We start from the raw sequence: 17862 nt of genomic DNA, 5'->3' as shown, positions 1-17862 counted from the left end.
ATATTTGGTAAGGCTCGATGGCGAGCGCCTGGTGCCTGGGCACCGACCCGAAAAGCTAACATGGGCCCTCTAATTGTTTCACCACTCATAGGAGCGGGCAGAGTGAGCTGGGCGGCATCCGAAAAGCAGGGCCCTTGGCAGTCTGATGGCAGGCTAATGCAGTTAATATAGACACTTACATTATGTGTTTCTTTCACTATAAGACTTATGTAAGGCTTTAAATTTTTTGCGGCTCCAGACAGATTAGTTTTTTGTAGTTTTGGTCCAATATGGCTATCATGTATACAGTCTTATTTGAATTCCGCACATTTTACCAATCCTGTGTGTGTTCTGTATTTCCTAGCTAACATTGTCTCTTTTGCGTTCGTGCAGGTGGAGTCCGGCTTCTTCCTGGATTGCGACGTCAAGATTGTTGGCAAGTCGATCCGGGACCGCGTGGCTCTGATCAAATGGAGGCGGGAGCGCACCGCCTCATCGGGAAATGGCGAGGCGTCGGCGAAGAAGACGCAGCAGAACCTCCTTCAGGTGCCCGGTACTTCTCAACCGCAGGGGACCGCGTTAGCCACCACTGACTATGAAGACCAGGAGGCGGAGCAGCAGCCTTTGATTTGCACTGTCCCAGTCACCTTGTCCACCACATGTAAGAATGTGAAAATATCCATCCATCCATTTTCTACCGCTTATTCCCTTTGGGTTCGCGGGGGGCGCTGGAGCCTATCTCAGCTACAATCGGGCGGAAGGCGGGGTACACCCTGGACAAGTCGCCACCTCATCGCAGGGCCAACACAGATAGACAGACAACATTCACACCCACATCCACACACTAGGGCCAATGGTCCACCACATGTAAGAATGTGAAAATATGTTTCACTTTAATGTAGCATCATGATATGAACTAGTGATGAACACAAATAGTGACACTGTGTCCCTCGATGTGTGTATCACTTAAAAAAAAAAAAACGCGTGACAGATTCACCTGCTGTGTCATTTGACTTTGAAGCGCCAAACTGTGTTTATCAGGAAGCACTTATTTCTTCAGCTCGTACTAAATGATGTCGGAAAGGTGGCGTGACGTGTTCCATATCTGTTTTTGTCTCCATCATTATTGTAAGTCAGGTGTGTCAAAAGTGTGGCCCAGGGCGCCATATGCGACCCGCAATATGCTTTGTGTTGACCCGCAGCATATTGTACAAATGAAATCAAATTAAAAGACAAGTAGAAAAATCAGCAAAAAGACGTAATGTATTGAGAAAAAGCTGAAATTATGTAATAATAATAATTATGCCTATTATTAAAACTAATAATAATATGCTTTGTCACCTACTATGGTAAAACTAGGCGACCACACAAATATATATTTTTAAATATATATCATGTCTGTTTTTTGGCATTTTCTTTTACATAATAAAATATAAAATTGGCTTCTGCATGCTTTAACTTTTTGATGAAAAAAGTTTGGACCCTCCTAATCTAAATAGTACTAAGAAAAATGACACTTTTCCGATTGTGGGGTCATTATGTTCTTTCAGCGCCAAAATAATTAATCAATAACACTTTAATAAAAGTTGAATAAAAAAAAAACAGAAAATTAAGTTAAAATCCACAAAAGTATCACCGTAATCTTAAATGAAGTGTGAATTATATTTATATAGCGCTTTTCTCTAGTGACTCAAAGCGCTTTACATAGTGAAAACCCAATATCTAAGTTACATTTAAACCAGTGTGGGTGGCACGGGGAGCAGGTGGGTAAAGTGTCTTGCCCAAGGACACAACGGCAGTGACTAGGATGGCGGAAGCGAGGATCGAACCTGCAACCCTCAAGTTGATGGCACGGCCACTCTACCAACCGAGCTATACCGCCCCAAATACCAGAATGAATATTGTTCTTCTTTTCTTGTTTACTATTTGTCTCATTGACCAGAGTTGCGTGTTTCAAATTTCTTTCTGCACAGGTATCTGTGAAAAAACATAGCAAAATATTTGCTAACAATTAATTCTATTTGCGGGTGAAATGTCTTTTTTTAGTCCAGCCGATGACCATTATGAAACAGCAACAGAGTATCAGTACCGCTATTGAGTGTGCTATACACTCACTGAGGTGTCATTTACCCATCACTAATATAAACAGCCAGCATGTGTCCTCCTCTGTCCTTGTCCACTCTCGGCCCTTCCTGTGATGACTTACCAAGTTCACTATGCTCTCCTGCAGCGGACAGCGGGGCGAGCTCCACCGTGCAGTCGGACGATCTCAGCAAACAGCAAAATGGCTGCTACCAGTCCTTGCCTGAGCTGGCATGCCCAGCGGCACAGGCAGTCTACAGTCCTCCTGAGACTTCAGCGCAGCAAGGACCCTACCAGCAAACCCTAGCACAGGCCTCGCGTGAGCAGTACACGCAGGACGCCACGCATCAGCAAACCACAGGTCAGCTGCATCCTGCGGCTTATCAACAACCTGCTGCACAACCGCACCTGAGGTCGGACGAGTCTCAAACAGTGAGTAATATACTGTATGTCATATTGTTTTTCTCACCTTTAACCCACTTTTATGTTTGTTTTGGTTAACCATGTCGGATCAGCGTCACTGAAAAGATGCCTCTGTTAGCCATGACTTCTTCCGGCGTGCAAGTGCCTCCCAGGTTGTGATGTTGCCGTGTCAGACTCACTCAGGAGGCTGTTTGTGCACTGTCTTTCTCGACTCTTCCCGAAGCTCTTTTTCATCTTGTCCTCTCGTCAAATTTGTCATCAAGACTCAGCAAGTCGCTGCAATTCACCTCCGAAGCCGCAGCGACTCGGCATCCCACGCAGCCATTGCGAGACTTGCATGTCTCTCCTCCAGGCGGACAGGATAAGGAGATGTGGGTTTTTGAGACATGTGCGTGGTCACACTACTCCTATCCCCTAGGGTGCCTTACTCTCCTTCTCCTGCTTCGATGTAATCAGAACGTCACTCGCCGCCGTTTATTTTACACAGCGTGCCTTCAAGTGCTACACCGTGTATACGAGGACACCTCAGTGTCCTTAACCACTGTCTCCATCACATCGTCGGCCTCAGAACAAGTTCCCCCACCCTCCCAGAAAGGGGTGCTGACTGTCAAGCTGCCCACCTGGTTGATCGTGCAGACAAGAGTCTTCAAGTTCCACTCTTATTTAACGGGAAACGTGTGTTTTCAGCACATGTGAGCAAAGGCAGAGCAGAGCCACTAGCTTAGAGAAGCACGCTGTAGGGTAAACAGTAAACACTGTCACTGCAGCAGCTTGCTGCCTTGTTTATGACACCCGCAGCTCTGTAACCAACAGATAGAAAAGACAAGACTCCTGCTGCTGCGATTTCACCTTCTCCGTTCAGGCTTATTCTGGATTCCTGCCTACAAAATCCTTCCTCTTGCTTGCTTTGGGCACAGTAAGCGTGTTGGTTATGAGCTTGGTTTGTGCCAGTAATAGCTGTGAACCCTTGCTGCGTTCTCAGTCACCCTGTCCAGTAAACATTTTTATTTTCTGACAGACGGTTTCTGCTCCGTCCACGCCGGCCCCTGCTGCACACCAGAGTAGACCGACAGCACAAAGCTTCCCAACTGCAACGCCCATTGTACAGACGCAGCTCACTGCCCATCTCAGCCAGGACCAGGTACTGTTGTCCCGTGAAGCATTGAGGCTATAGTATGTACCGTATTTTTTGGACTATAAGACGCACTTAAAATCCTTTCATTTTCTCAAAACTCAACAGTGCGCCTTATAACTAATGTACGGAATAATTTTAGTTGTGCTTACCGACCTCAAAGCTATTTTATTTGGTACATGGTGAAATGATAAGTGTGACCAGTAGATGGCAGTTACACATAAGATACATGTAGACTGCAATATGATAGCAGTCACAGATAAGAGATACGTGTAGACTGCAATATGACTCAAGTAAACAAAAAACAAAATGTTGTATGTTCCATTGAAAATATAGAACATTACACACAGCGCTCAAAAATGTATCAAAATCTTTTAGTACGACTTTGGTAAGCTATGAAGCCGCATCGCTTGATGGATTGTACTGTGCTTCAAACATACGACTATTATTATGGTGTGTGCATAAGGTAAGACATATTATCTGGCCTTTTGTTTCGCAATATTATGCAAAAGCAACTTTTCTTACCTTCTGATCTGTATTTGGGATCTGCATAAATCCTGAAAATTTGCACCACAAGACCACAAGGAAGTGTTTTCCATTTAGAACAAAATAATAATAATACGACCCCTTTAATGCACCATATAATCCGGTGCGCCTTTTGTATGAAAATAGACCTGACTAGACCCGCTCATCGGCAGTGTGCATTATAATCCGGTGCGCCCTATGGTACGGAAAATACGGTAAGTAGGGTTGCCCAGATACCAATATTTTGGTACCAATACCAAAATGTATATCGATACTTTTCAATATAAAGGGGACCACAAAAAAAATTCATTATTAGCTTTATTTTAACAGAAAATCTTATGATACATCAAACACATGATTCCTATTGAATCAAAGAATAATTTTGGCATTAAATACGATTGTAAACATACTTGATCACTTCTCTTTAAGTAGTAAGTAAGCAAACAAAGGCTCCTAATTTGTCTGCTGACGTATGCAGTAACATATTGTGTCATTTCTCATTGTATTATTCTGTCAAAATTATGAGGGACAAGCGGTACAAAATGGATTATTAATTTACTTGTCCATTTACTGTTAATATCTGCTTGCTTTCCATTTTAACATGTGCTAGTTACACATCTGTTAAAATGTAATAATCACTTATTCTTCTGTTGTCTGATACTTTAAAAAGGTTTTGGGTGACACTACAAATTTTGGTATCAGTCCAATACAAAGTACTTACAGGATCATACATTGGTCATACTTAAAGTTCTCCTGTGTTCAGGGATATATTTCCTGACTTATTAAACAAGAACAAGGCCAAAAGAGTTTGTGATGATAAAAAATATCAACGTAATCAATGTAGTAGCAACTATGTATGGATCTTGTACGTGGTATCGTTACAGTCGATGTCTGTGCAGACCCACCCACAGCATTTGTTTACATTCAGGAGCGCTAGCGGTTAACTATTGTATCCTCCTACAGTGTGTAGTGAAGCATGTTTAGCTATTCCTCATCCTTCTGGGATGATATTTGAAAGAATGTAGTTTATTTGTCACCATGGCGGCGAGGATTAGTCATTTAGAAGTAGGTAAAACACTACCGACTGCAGATGGATGTTAAACGCTAACTAGCTAATGGTTAACAAGAGCAAGAGCATAGAACCTCTTGCAGAGCGGCGCTTCAGTGTTTATACTGTAGCTTCAACTTCATTGGTCGTTTTTAAGCCAAAATGTGTCCAAGTTTTTATTTGTAACTTTTGGTAATACACATTCACTTTTCCTTTTTTCACTTTCAACTTACTTGGCACTGTTTTCACGTGGGGTTTAGAGCTCACTGAGAGCATATACCAAAAGGATCCACAAAAAATACTGCGGTATTTTTACGTCTGTTTGTTTTTATCAATTCAACATTTTACAATACCAATTTTGTACTTGTTTTAGTGTCAATACAACTTTCTCTACAATGGCAAAAATGTTTTATCACTACCAAAATTTACCGGTGACATGACTTCTTTCTCGCTAGGATATTTTTAGTCGCAAAATCCATAGGAAAAAACATGCAACTTTCATTCCTAACCCACAATGACTTAAGCGGAGGAAATTACGGGTTTGTTTACACTTGTGGTTGGGGTTTGCTTAGGGTAATAAGTACACCAGTGCGTTTGCTCTGCTAGTTTGTTTTTGTTGGCTAACACGACAACACCGCTCTTTAGAAGTACACTACCGCCTACCGGGCAGAAGTTTTAGAACCATTCATAAACCAGTAAGTATGTCTAAACATTTGAGTGGTACTATACATTTAACCACAATTTTTACCTTCTTTGCTATCAATGTTATTGTTGTAAACTACAGTAAAGTGACTGTTTTTTGATGATTTTTGCTTAGTATACTACCACAATGGATTTGAAATAAAGTAAACAAATCAGCATATGATCTTGTTTCACTTTAAATTAAAGAGGCAATTATAGCATTTACCATTTGAGAATAACTGTTAGGATTTGATCTAGGAGGTGACCCCAGGATGCAGAGACAGGAGGCAAGGTTGCATTACAAAAAGGGGAATATTTAATAAGTCCAAAAAGTGTAACAAAAGGCGATGGGGCAGAAGTGCACACCATGAATAAACAAACAAAAACAGGTTCCTCAGTGGTCGGCAGGGAAAAAGGCCAGGGCGCACTGAACACAGCAAAAAGTCCAACACAAAATCCTCTTTACCTCAGGAGGGCTAGGAAGCAAACACAAAGAGGTGAGGGATTACTGGAATAAGGAGAGGCAACATACCGGGACTGATGAAGTGAAGCAGGCACATGCACGTGGGAGGTGTAGGAGGCAATAACCGGCGAGGCCAAGCTGACAGTGACGTGCCTAAATACCGGAGTGCTAATTGCGAGCAGGTGTGCCTCAAGGTCCGCCCCTCGCCGAGGACAAATCACTAAAAGCGCAGGTGCAGACAAGAGGAGAAGGCAGGAAAACACTAAGAACACAACAATAACAGCTACAGATACATTATGTAGACAATATTTATTTCATTTTCAGTGATTCTACCAATGTAATTGTAAATGTATTCATCTCTAAATACTTTTAAATCCTTTTTAAAAACACTTGTTTGGCTTTTGGCTTTTAACACAAGCTGAGCTGGACAGTTTAATGCAGGGGTCCACAAACTTTTTGACTCGGGGGCCACATTGGGTTAAAAAAATGTGGCCGGGGGCCGGGCTGTACACACACATATGTATATGTATATGTTTTATGTGTATATATATATATATATATATATATATATATATATATATATATATATATACAGTCGCGATCAAAAGTTGTAAAGAACATAATATCATGGCTGTGTTGAGTTTCTACAACTCTTATTTTTTTGTGATAGAGTGATTAGAGCACATACTTGTTGGTCACCAAAAACAATCATGTAGTTTGGTTCTTTTATGAATTTATTATGGGTCTACTGAAAATGTGACCAAATCTGCTGGGTCAAAAGTATACATATAGCAATGTTAATATTTGGTTACATGTCCTTTGGCAAGTTTCACTGCAATAAGGCGTTTTTGGTAGCCATCCACAAGCTTCTGGCAAGCTTCTGGTTAAATTTTTGACCACTCCTCTTGACAAAATTGGTGCAGTTCAGCTTACTTTGTTGGTTTTCTGACATGGACTTGTTTTTTTTAATATATATTAGTCGAGGTTTCTGTGGTTTATCCGTTATACAGTGCTCAATACCGGGGTAGAGCGGAATGTACGTTAGGTCAGGAAAAAACACAGAGGCTATTTCATCCCTACAAGCCTTTCCCTGCTCTTCAGGGGATTTTATTGAAGTACATATATATATGTTCCGAGCGTGATGATGTCACGTTATCGATGGGAAAATGCTTTTTTAGACACTATCATTTGCCTGAGCGGCTAGGAGACACAGAATAACAAGCAGTAGAAAATGGATTAGAAAGGACAGATTTTAAAAAAAATACGACATGTACAAATATGATGGTAAAAGTAATAGCAAATAAGCAGTTAGCAAAAAGAAAAAAAAAAGAAGAAAAAAAAACAGAAATGACAATGAGCATTATTACACTACAGATGGAGCAATACAAATACCAATAGAAATAGCGCTATTGATAATGAACAATACCAATACTTTACCTTTATTATCAACAATACAGTTGTTCAAATGCAACAATACATATACGTAATGATAACTTGAGATACGAAAGAATGCAGAAAAATGGAGGGGGAGAAAGAGAAGCAACCTACATTAACCTTGTAGATTGTTATAGTAACAATAGGTTAAGCTTTGTCCGTGTGCCATGTGTTATACCCAGTTTACCCTAGGGCAACAACGTTAATATATGTTTGATGAAACGTGATTATGTGCATGAGTGTACGTATGCATATGTACTTGTATATGTACAGAATGTGTTTTTTTTTAAATCTTGGGACTGGATCCAGCCTGCGGGCCGTAGTTTGGGGACCCCTGGTTTAATGGCAATTTTTATGTTTATATTAATACTTTTTCTTTTGCATAGTTCTCATTTTATTTGATTTATAGTGCTTATTTTGTTGTATACGTGTAGTGCTAAATATGTTTTTATCATTTTGTTGATTGGTTTGTTTGGCTGTGTTTTATATATAGAATGTGTTAGGTTACACCCAAGCGAAAATCCAGGAGCAAAGAGGAGATGACAGCACTGAGTACAAGAAGCTTTAATCCAGAGCTCGGGAGGAGATACAAAAAACAATGGTACAGGAGCGGTATAGCTCGGTTGGTAGAGTGGCCGTGCCAGCAAGTTGAGGGTTCCAGGTTCGATCCCCGCTTCCGCCATCCAAGGCACTGCCGTTGTGTCCTTGGGCAAGACACTTTACCCACCTGCTCCCAGTGCCACCCACACTGGTTTAAATGTAACTTAGATATTGGGTTTCACTATGTAAAAGCGCTTTGAGTCACTAGAGAAAAGCGCTATATAAATATAATTCACTTCACTTCACTTCAGGAGGGAATAGCCTGTGTCACGAAAAAACTAGTAAAAAACAAAGTACGCAACAAAGGTGCCTAGAGGGAGGCAAGGAAGAGCCTGAGCACAAAAAAGTGTTTTTATAATATTCACTAGTTTTATACTCATAATGGAATGATGTCCATGCATATAATTTATTGCAATAGACTTTCATCCAAGTGTAAACATGGTGGTATAGTATTTTCAGTCTGTGTTTGGGCACACTCAATGCTATCCCATACATGCAGTATTAATTCATAAATGGTAAATGACAACTCTTGAATTGAAGTTGAAAGTCCAAACTTCCATAGCATGTTGATTTATTCATCGACTAATTTTTTTGTAGTCGATTGTAGTGGTGTACACTATAAAAGGCAAAATCATTAAAAAAAAACTGTCACTGTCCAAATACCTGTGGACCTTGCACTTGCTCAGTTAACAATAGAAATACAACATTGGGAGCGAAGAAAGTTCAGTAATAAAATTGTGGTTACATTGAAAGTACCAGTGAAATATTGGGATGTACCTACTTATTGCTATAAATAAGGGGTTGTAAAACTTTTAACCACTAGTGTATATTTGAGAAACTTTGTGAAATCTAAGCTGGTAAAAACAATATATATATAAAGATAAAAATAAACTTCATATTCGACCCAACAGACGGATATAATATTTGAATGATAATAAAACTAAATTTAAGTATAAAAACACCGGGTGAGCGCAGACTTCTGCCAGACTTTATCCCCCAGTAGTAAAAATCCAGATGGTGATTAAGATCACCCCAAAATCTATTCACTTGTTCCTTATCCCCATTTCTCACATTGTTTGTTTTGTTTTGTTTGTCTGTTGCTTCCAAACAGGCAGCAAGAGGGTTTACTCTGCATCAGTCTTTGCAACTTGATGCGTTTGGTCTATATCGAAATTCATCGACAGACAAACTGACAGACGAACCCCGGTCAATACATACTGTAACCTCCTCGTGGAGGTAATATTTGTCAGAAAAACTCTTCAATCCTGTCCTTACTCTGTGCAAATGTTCTTTATTGCACAGCCTTCGGTCACAGGACAAAAATACCGGTGTAAATGCAAACTGCTCAAGAGTGCGCATCTAGGGCCTGATCTTCTAAAGGTTTGTGTGTATTAAAACGTGCAAAACAGATAGCGCTCACAAAGCTGATCTACTAAATTTGTGCGCAGAGGATTGCGCCTCATGGTGATCATCAGAAAGTGACAAGAATGTGTGATTTATCAAGACTAAAAGTGTTCTACGGCCGCTGCTTTATCTCTATCAGGAGATAAAGCTTACTTACTTAGGGCTCTATCAGGCTCTAAGTACTGTACGTTTTTTCAGTTTTGGTCCGGGCGAGAGTCCTGAACCACAAGCGTGAACACAAACTTCACGCTGCTGTGTGTGATGTCTCTTGTATGTCCAACATAAAACAAAGTGTTTGTCTTCCTTAGCGATTACCTGCTGACCAGCCTGCAGCTCACCTGAGTCCTCCTGACTTATCTGCTGGGTTACCACAATGTGGCACCAGTGCACCTCCTCCTGTACTGCCCCTGCACATCAGCACACAGGTGAGCAGTGTGAGATTAATGTCAATGAAGTGCTGTGTAGGTGAAATTCAACGAACCTGTATGTCTTGTTTGTACTTAAGAGGAGACTTTGTTCATTTTCGCTTTTTTCTTTCCCAGTTTCCCTCATCATATTGTGTTCAAGCAGGGGGCATCAGGCCCCCTCCTTTCTCCCTGGCTCCTTTAGGTAGCCCTTACTACTCCCATTCACCTCATCACCACGCCATCATCCTGACTCCTCATTCTGCCTCCATTAGCACACTTCAGACCCACCGGTCCACACCTCCACCAGTTCTCCCCGTCCCACGTCCTGCCATGACCATGTCCTTTGTAGTGCCCCAGCAGCACAGTGGCACAGCTGCAAACACTCACAGCTTCCATTCCACACATGCCTTACCTCTTTCCCAGGTACAAACCATCCCATACTCTGTCCCCCACTCTGACCAACAACTGGCTGAACAGCCTGTCCAGGTGAATATTTGACTAAGTTTTAACCCTAATAGTTGGCTGATTGGATTAACATGGAAAAGTGGCGCGTAACCATTAGTGCAATGCATGCAGGGCATGCGTTTGGCTATTTGGAAGTAACAATAATTGACTTGACGTTTATTTTGTTTTCTATCTTTATTTTAACTTATTTCTTATTTGTATTTGTTCTATCTTTAATTACATTTTTGTTTAGTTGAATTTTTTAATTGTTGCTTATATACAGTACTTTATAAGTTGTATTTATTTATTCATTTTGTCACACATTCTTTAGAGGGGACCTATGATGAATTTCGTCTTTTTAGACTCATCAATGGTGGATGGTCGTCTTAAACAATGCCAATGCGTCAGATAATAAGGTTTTGCCGTGAGCTAACGCGCCGTTTTGGATGCCTCTGTTCGCGGGTTTTGCAACCTGGTTACATTGTGACATCACAGCGAGGCAGACATACTTATACAAACAATAAGTCAAGCTCTCAGGCGATAAGGAAGCCCAAAAAATAGGATAAAGTATTATTTTCGTGCAACATGCAGGGACACAAATGCTGCTGAAAGCAGTTTTTATGCAGAGTCTAAATCAATTTTGCAAGTGTGTAGGTGTACCTGATTTTGTGACTAGGTGAATCTATATAATGTTTATGAAGTTTATTTTTGCCAATTTCTGGGAAAAAGCAGTGGTTAAGAAACATATTTAAACAGTGTACATTTTCAAAAGATAAATAATGATACTTTTGGAGAGGGTGAGGTTAAGTTCCATTTGTAATCTGGGAATGCCTCCAGAATCAAACATCTTGCAGACAAGCTCAAAAAACGTGGTATAAAAGTGACTGTGTAGTAACAATTATGCACAATTTACACCAAAGCATATCCAATACATATTATCTGGACCACGAGGAAGTGTGGTTAATGTAGATTAAAATCATCATAGGTGCCCTTTAACATAACATTTAAACACAGGAAGTTAACGATGGGCACAATGAAATAAACTCTTGCTTCTTCCTACTCATTTTTGGACACGTTGAATGGACAAATAAAAACCATGAACATCATCAACAATTCTCCTAATTGCTCTTTTTCCAGGTGCAGACTGCAGCTCTACAGGGGAATTTAGGAGACAATCAACTTTTGGCCCCACTTCCACCTGTCCTTCCTACTCTTCAGATGCCTCCCTGGGGAACTGGAGCAGATGTAGAAACTCCTGCCGCCGGCACAGACTTAAGTGTAGCCCCTCCATTTCACGCCTCGGCAGCGCTTTCAGCTCCAGAGGAGGTGGAAACTCAAACTCCAGCGTTAATCCAGACAAAAAGTCAAGCGTCAGGAGGCCAAGTGTTGACTCAATCAGCAACTTCCATAGCAGTCGACGCAGCGATTTCCGCATCACCAAAAGTCTTGTCTACTATCACAGTTCATGATTCTTTTACTCGAGGACAAACCCAACTCTCTGGACCGGGTTCGGTCGTGTTGCCAGCTCAGCATGCTGCTCCTGTTTCTGTTCCGACTCCGGCGCCAGCAGTCTCAATGACGTCTGAATGTGTGAACCAGCCGGCAACTTGGCAAAATAAGGACGCGTCATCATTTTCTTGCATTTTACAGCAAGATCCCTGCACAGAGGTATGGGCAGCAGACTGTGTGTTTTAAAAAGTCAAATGTGCAGTACATTATAGTACACTTCTAGTGCTGAGTACAGTGAGAAATGGTGGTCTATAAATGTAGATATCTATACCATCACAAGTAAATACGCCAATAGTAATACTTTTTACTTAACTACTTTAGATTGATTAATTATTTTGCCTTTTTTTTTGGAATTTTGCCTATCGTTCACAATCATTATGAGAGACAAGAACACACGTACTTTTATTTTTTTTTTTTTTTTTTAAAAGGATTTTAAAGATGATAAAAATGCTTAAAAGATGCGGCTAATGGGAGTCGCCGTTGTAGCCCTCAAAGCTCTCTAAAACAAATTTTAAACACCTCCATCAACGTTTTGTATACACACTGCAAGTCTATATATAATGTAGTAACAGACACGTTCATAACATTATGTAATATGTTCAATATTTACCTTATTTTGGTCATTTTAATCATTGCCAGAAGTAATTCTTCGGCACATTTATTTCCGTTTCCATAGCAGCGCATGTTTGACTTCTGGTAACAACCCCTTCCGGATACAAAACCCATGTGTGTCTTCTAATCATGGCAGATTTGGTAACTACTATTCTTGGAAAATTAGGATTCACAACCTTATCTCTTTAAATCTGAATTTATAGACAATGAACTGCTGCAGCGACATCATTATTGTAAGAGCAAACACTGAGAAACCCTTTTTGTAGCGTAGTAACACATTGGCGTGCTACGGTATTAGCCGTAGAAGCTAACTACGGCAAGAGATAAGCTAGCTTCTACGCCAGCACAAAACGCAATTGAGTTTATAATGCACAACACAATGCGATAAGGCACCAATTAATACATACTGAAAAACATTAACAATCATATGTCATATGCGTGTGGAAAGAACGTGATAAGTTGACCTGTGTTAGTATAGGTTGCTCAATAAAAGTTTAAAAAGAGCGTCAGACTTGGTGTGCACTTCTTCTGGACGCTACAATTGGTGTCAGAAGTGGGATGAAATGCTCCCCCAGTTCGTCTTGCCATCAAACCTGGGAGTCCTCATTGAGGGCGGAATTCCCCCATGCCAAGCAGCATGCGCTGCACCTGTGACGCTGCCTCTCTCCTCCCTCCCTCTCTCTCTCCCTTTGCGACAAGCTCCTCACGTCCGGGATTCACACAGACATCTGCAGTCGCTGCCGGCACCTTAAGTCCCCACTCAATGTCCTTCCCCTCCCGTTCAATCTTGACAAAGTCGCCAGGAAACATCGTGGCACGTACCTCCCGATGACGTAGCAGGCTGAGCGCACAAGCAGCGCAGTATGCTCACTCAAGCAGCGCAGTATGCTCACACAAGCAGCGCAGTATGCTCACACACGCAGCGGCAGTATGCGCAAAGTTTTACTTCTGACACCAATTGTAGCGTGCAGAAGAAGTGCACACCAAGTCTGACGCTCATTTTAAACTTTTATTGAGCAACCTAAACTAACACAGCTCAACTTATCTCGTTCCTTCCACACGCACGTCTATCCTCACTCCTCATTTCCGCAACTAAAGAACACAACATCAACTTCAGCAGGTCGTTACACTATATTCTTTAAACACAGCAACCTGTGTACCACAAATTAAGCACACGGCTTTACCTTTAATTTCTGTAAAGAAATACTTGGCATTCCATGTCTTGTTGAAAACACGCCATTCGTCATCAACTTTTCTTTGAAAAAAACAAAAACTTTTCTTTTTGTAGCGTTTCGGGGATAACCGGGCATCACTTGTCGCTGTGCACCTTCACTCACAGGTTACACACGGACATACGCCCATAAATAACACTTTTCAAAATAAAAGCAGCACAGTTGTATTGCACGCACGACATAGATGTTTTTTTACATTTATTTTGTAATTTGTGATTGCCGCTGTTCACATTCACTCACAATCGCGCACGAGCATACGTCCACACGGAAATAATACAAATAAAGATTTTTCAAAACAAAAGCAGCACTGTTGTATTGCACACTCGAGATATATACTTTTTTAAATTTATTTTGTAATTTATGATTGGCCTCACGCGGGCCGGACAGGGACGTACAAAGGGCCGGATGTGGCCCGCGGGCCGCAGAATGCCCAGGTCTGACATAGAGTATAATACAATGATATACATTTTACACAATAGGACAAATCATACAATAGTATAATACACAATAGGACATATAAAACAATTTTGTATGATACACAATAGGACATATGATACAATATATAATACACAATAGGACATATAGTACAACAATTAACGATAGAACATATAATACAATAATAAAATGCACACTAGGACATATACAGTATTACAATGATACAACACTCAGTTGACATAATACAATAATATAACACACCATTGAACATACAATACAATAATGTAACACACAATAAGACAATTCAACAATAAAACGCACAACAGGACATATAACACAATAATTTAATGCACATAATAAATTATTATAACGCACAATAGAACATACAATACATTACTATGATACACATAAGGACATATAATACAACAATTAACAAACAATAGGTAAGATACAATAGGTAAGACAAGTAAGATACAAAATAGGACAGATAATACAATAATAAAATACATAATAGGACAGTACTACTACTTTTGCTGAAACTGGACCGGTATTATTGTCAGATCGGGACACCCCTTAAAATAATACAAGTATGCCCATAAAATAAGTCAAGAAAACAAAAACTACTGTTGGCCCTCATTCAAACGTTTTGTCTTTTTGCCCCCAAGTTAGTAAACAATAAAACAATTCAACAAAAAAAACATGGATACTTGTGAAAATACACTTGAAAGAGAACTGAAAAAGATAATTTTCATAACACCAGGATTGATACCACCCTGGTATTGATAAGAGCGATATTTGGATCGATCCACTCACCTGTATATACTGTATACAGTAGTGTTATGGAAAAAGAATGTTATCGTTCTAATGTTTTATTTATTCTGCTTCTTTTTACTTTTTTGTTGAATTGTAGGTGTTACTATTCCCATATAGAATTGGTTTTGTTTTTCTCTCTTCAGGAAGTGTTTCTGGACAAACCAGTATCATTGCCGAGCTATGCCTATGACAGGTGTGTGTATAACAACTATCTACACTCTGACAAAACATGAGTATTTATAATAACCTGCAACATTTGTGATCTCTAGCCCCTTTTCTGATGTGGCATCCGGCAAGGAAGCAAGTGACAGCTATGACAGCTTGGCCAGCGGAGGCAAAGGGGAAGGAAAACATCGGAAGCACCATCGGAAGTCAGCCCGCACACGCTCTCGGCAGGAAAAGACCAGCAAACCCAAACTGAGCATGCTTAATGTGGGTATATCCACCCACAAACACACATTCCTGTTTTTTAACTATGGCTTCCGTCCTCACAGGTGTGCAAAACAGGTGACAAGATGGTCGAATGTCAGCTGGAGACTCATAATCACAAAATGGTGACGTTTAAATTTGATCTGGACGGAGATGCTCCTGAGGAAATTGCCACGTACATGGTAAGTTCAAACAGGGACATATTTGATGCTGCTTCTCAACATTTTGTTTGACCACAGGTAGAGAACGGCTTCATCCTTCCGTTAGAGAAAGAAATCTTCATTGACCAGCTGAAGGACATCGTGGATAAAGCAGAAGACGTGTTAAATGACGACACAGAGGGCGAGAAAGTGTCCACTTTAAGTTGTAGTCCCCAAACAGGCAAGAATTCTGATGGACACGTGGGAGAGGTAAATGTTAAAGTTAATTTATATATGCAAGCAAGTAATTTACTGTGATTAATTGTGTGATCAATCTAAGTAAATCATCGTTCGACAACATTACATTAAATGAAACATAAATAAAAAAACAGATAAATTCCTTACTTTTATTCCTCTAGTTGTCTTGCACATTGAGAAGGAGGGAGAGACAGGAAGTGACAATAATGTGACCACTATGTGGCTTAATTATTATTAGGGCTGTCTTCAATTGAAAACTTTCATAGTCAAAACTGAGAGCCTGTCAATCCATGGTGTTTTAGTTTTTTTATGGGGATCCTCACAAATAAAAATATCTAATTTGCGACTTACACCTCAAAAGAAAAAGGCTAAAATTATGGATGTTCCGATCAGGGATTTATGCTGCCGATTCCGATCACCCATGAGTGAGATTGACTGATACCAATACCAATACCGATCACATGTATTAACTGTACATTTTTCCATTTATGTATGGTGAATGTTATTGACAGTTTACTAATATCGGTACAACAAAACGATTTCCTTATTGTCCTTTATTACATACATTTGTTGGAGCAAAACAAAGTCAATGGTACACAAAAGCTAAAACAATTCAAAAAGTACTATCTGTTACTCTTCTAAATCATCCATCCATCTATCCATCCATTTTCTACCGCTTGTCCCTTTCGGGGTCGCGGGGGGTTGCTGGAGCCTATCTCAGCTGCCATCGCCCTCAAAGTCCTTCTGTGTCAAGGGAATTATTCCCTGCATTAGTAAACATTAACAATAACAAGAACAAAAATTGCAAAAATAAAAATATAGACCTAGTCACTCTGGCATTGATCACATACTGATATCACTCTTGGTGTCGGTAATGTCTGTGACTTTACATGACGCAAATAAGGAGGCGACTTGTTTTCCGTGGGGTTCTTCCATTATCCCTTGCACACTACCCATAACTGTGGCACTCAGCTCTCAAAGGGGAACTGCACTTTCTTTGAAATGTTGTTTATCGTTCACAATTTTTTTGAAAGACAAGAAGACAAAAGGTTGATTTTTTTTCCCATTCTAATTTGTAATAATCGGCTTGTTCTAGGTGGCTAGCAATGCAGCTAATGGGATCAACACATTCTACCTCTAAATCCCTTTGAAAATGCATACAAAAACAGCCAACAATACTTAATTTACGTTCTGTAATCTGTTTAATAACCAAGCTGTAGCGACATTGTTATTGTTAGAGCGAACATTGAGATACTGTTATTCTAGCATAGTAACACATGGCCTTGCTACGGCATGCTACAGCATTCACCGTGAGCTAGCTTCTGCGTCAGCACCTGAATGGTTTTTGATTTTGTAATGCACAACACAATGCGGTAGGACACCAATCTGTACTGAACTGTAATCTTTTAATACTAGATATGTGGTTACTGGTACTATGACGTGATAGGCAACACGTCACAGTAGTCACGTGACCCTTCAGAAGAAGACTGCAGATGACAGTCGAAACATGTCAGGTAAAAATTACATCTAATATACCGAAAATATTGTCTTATTACAAGAACATTTAAAAAGTATAGCTCACATAAATCTACTGCAACTTTCTGCCAATGCTTTTATGGCATTTAAGTTGGCATTATCAATCAATCAAGCAATAAAGGTTTATTCGTATAGCACCTTTCAACATCACAATGGTGCACAAAGTGCTTTACAGGACAAATGACTTAAAAGCAAGTAATACCACGCATATCAAAACCGTAATTAATACTTATAGCAATTGTTTGTTAAAAGCCAATTTAAACAAATATGTTTTTA

The 17862-nt window shown here is 40.1% G+C and overlaps 1 protein-coding gene across 5 annotated transcripts in view; it reads left to right on the top strand.

Annotated features, from left to right (window-relative positions):
* Positions 1-17862, top strand: part of wnk2 (WNK lysine deficient protein kinase 2) — a 109568-nt gene that overhangs the window by 43096 nt on the left and 48610 nt on the right. For all 5 annotated transcript variants that reach the window (XM_061932313.2, XM_061932311.2, XM_061932310.2 and 2 more), the window contains exons 7-16: positions 373-640; positions 2210-2493; positions 3503-3625; positions 10080-10196; positions 10314-10664; positions 11760-12290; positions 15367-15416; positions 15493-15655; positions 15718-15834; positions 15892-16062. In XM_061932313.2, the coding sequence (XP_061788297.2) occupies positions 373-640; positions 2210-2493; positions 3503-3625; positions 10080-10196; positions 10314-10664; positions 11760-12290; positions 15367-15416; positions 15493-15655; positions 15718-15834; positions 15892-16062 (2175 nt within the window). The remainder of the gene's footprint in view (positions 1-372; positions 641-2209; positions 2494-3502; positions 3626-10079; positions 10197-10313; positions 10665-11759; positions 12291-15366; positions 15417-15492; positions 15656-15717; positions 15835-15891; positions 16063-17862) is intronic.

Source organism: Nerophis lumbriciformis, linkage group LG38 (assembly GCF_033978685.3).
Source record: "Nerophis lumbriciformis linkage group LG38, RoL_Nlum_v2.1, whole genome shotgun sequence".
NCBI classification, from domain to species: Eukaryota; Metazoa; Chordata; class Actinopteri; order Syngnathiformes; family Syngnathidae; genus Nerophis; species Nerophis lumbriciformis.
This window is presented reverse-complemented; position numbering and strand designations above follow the sequence as displayed.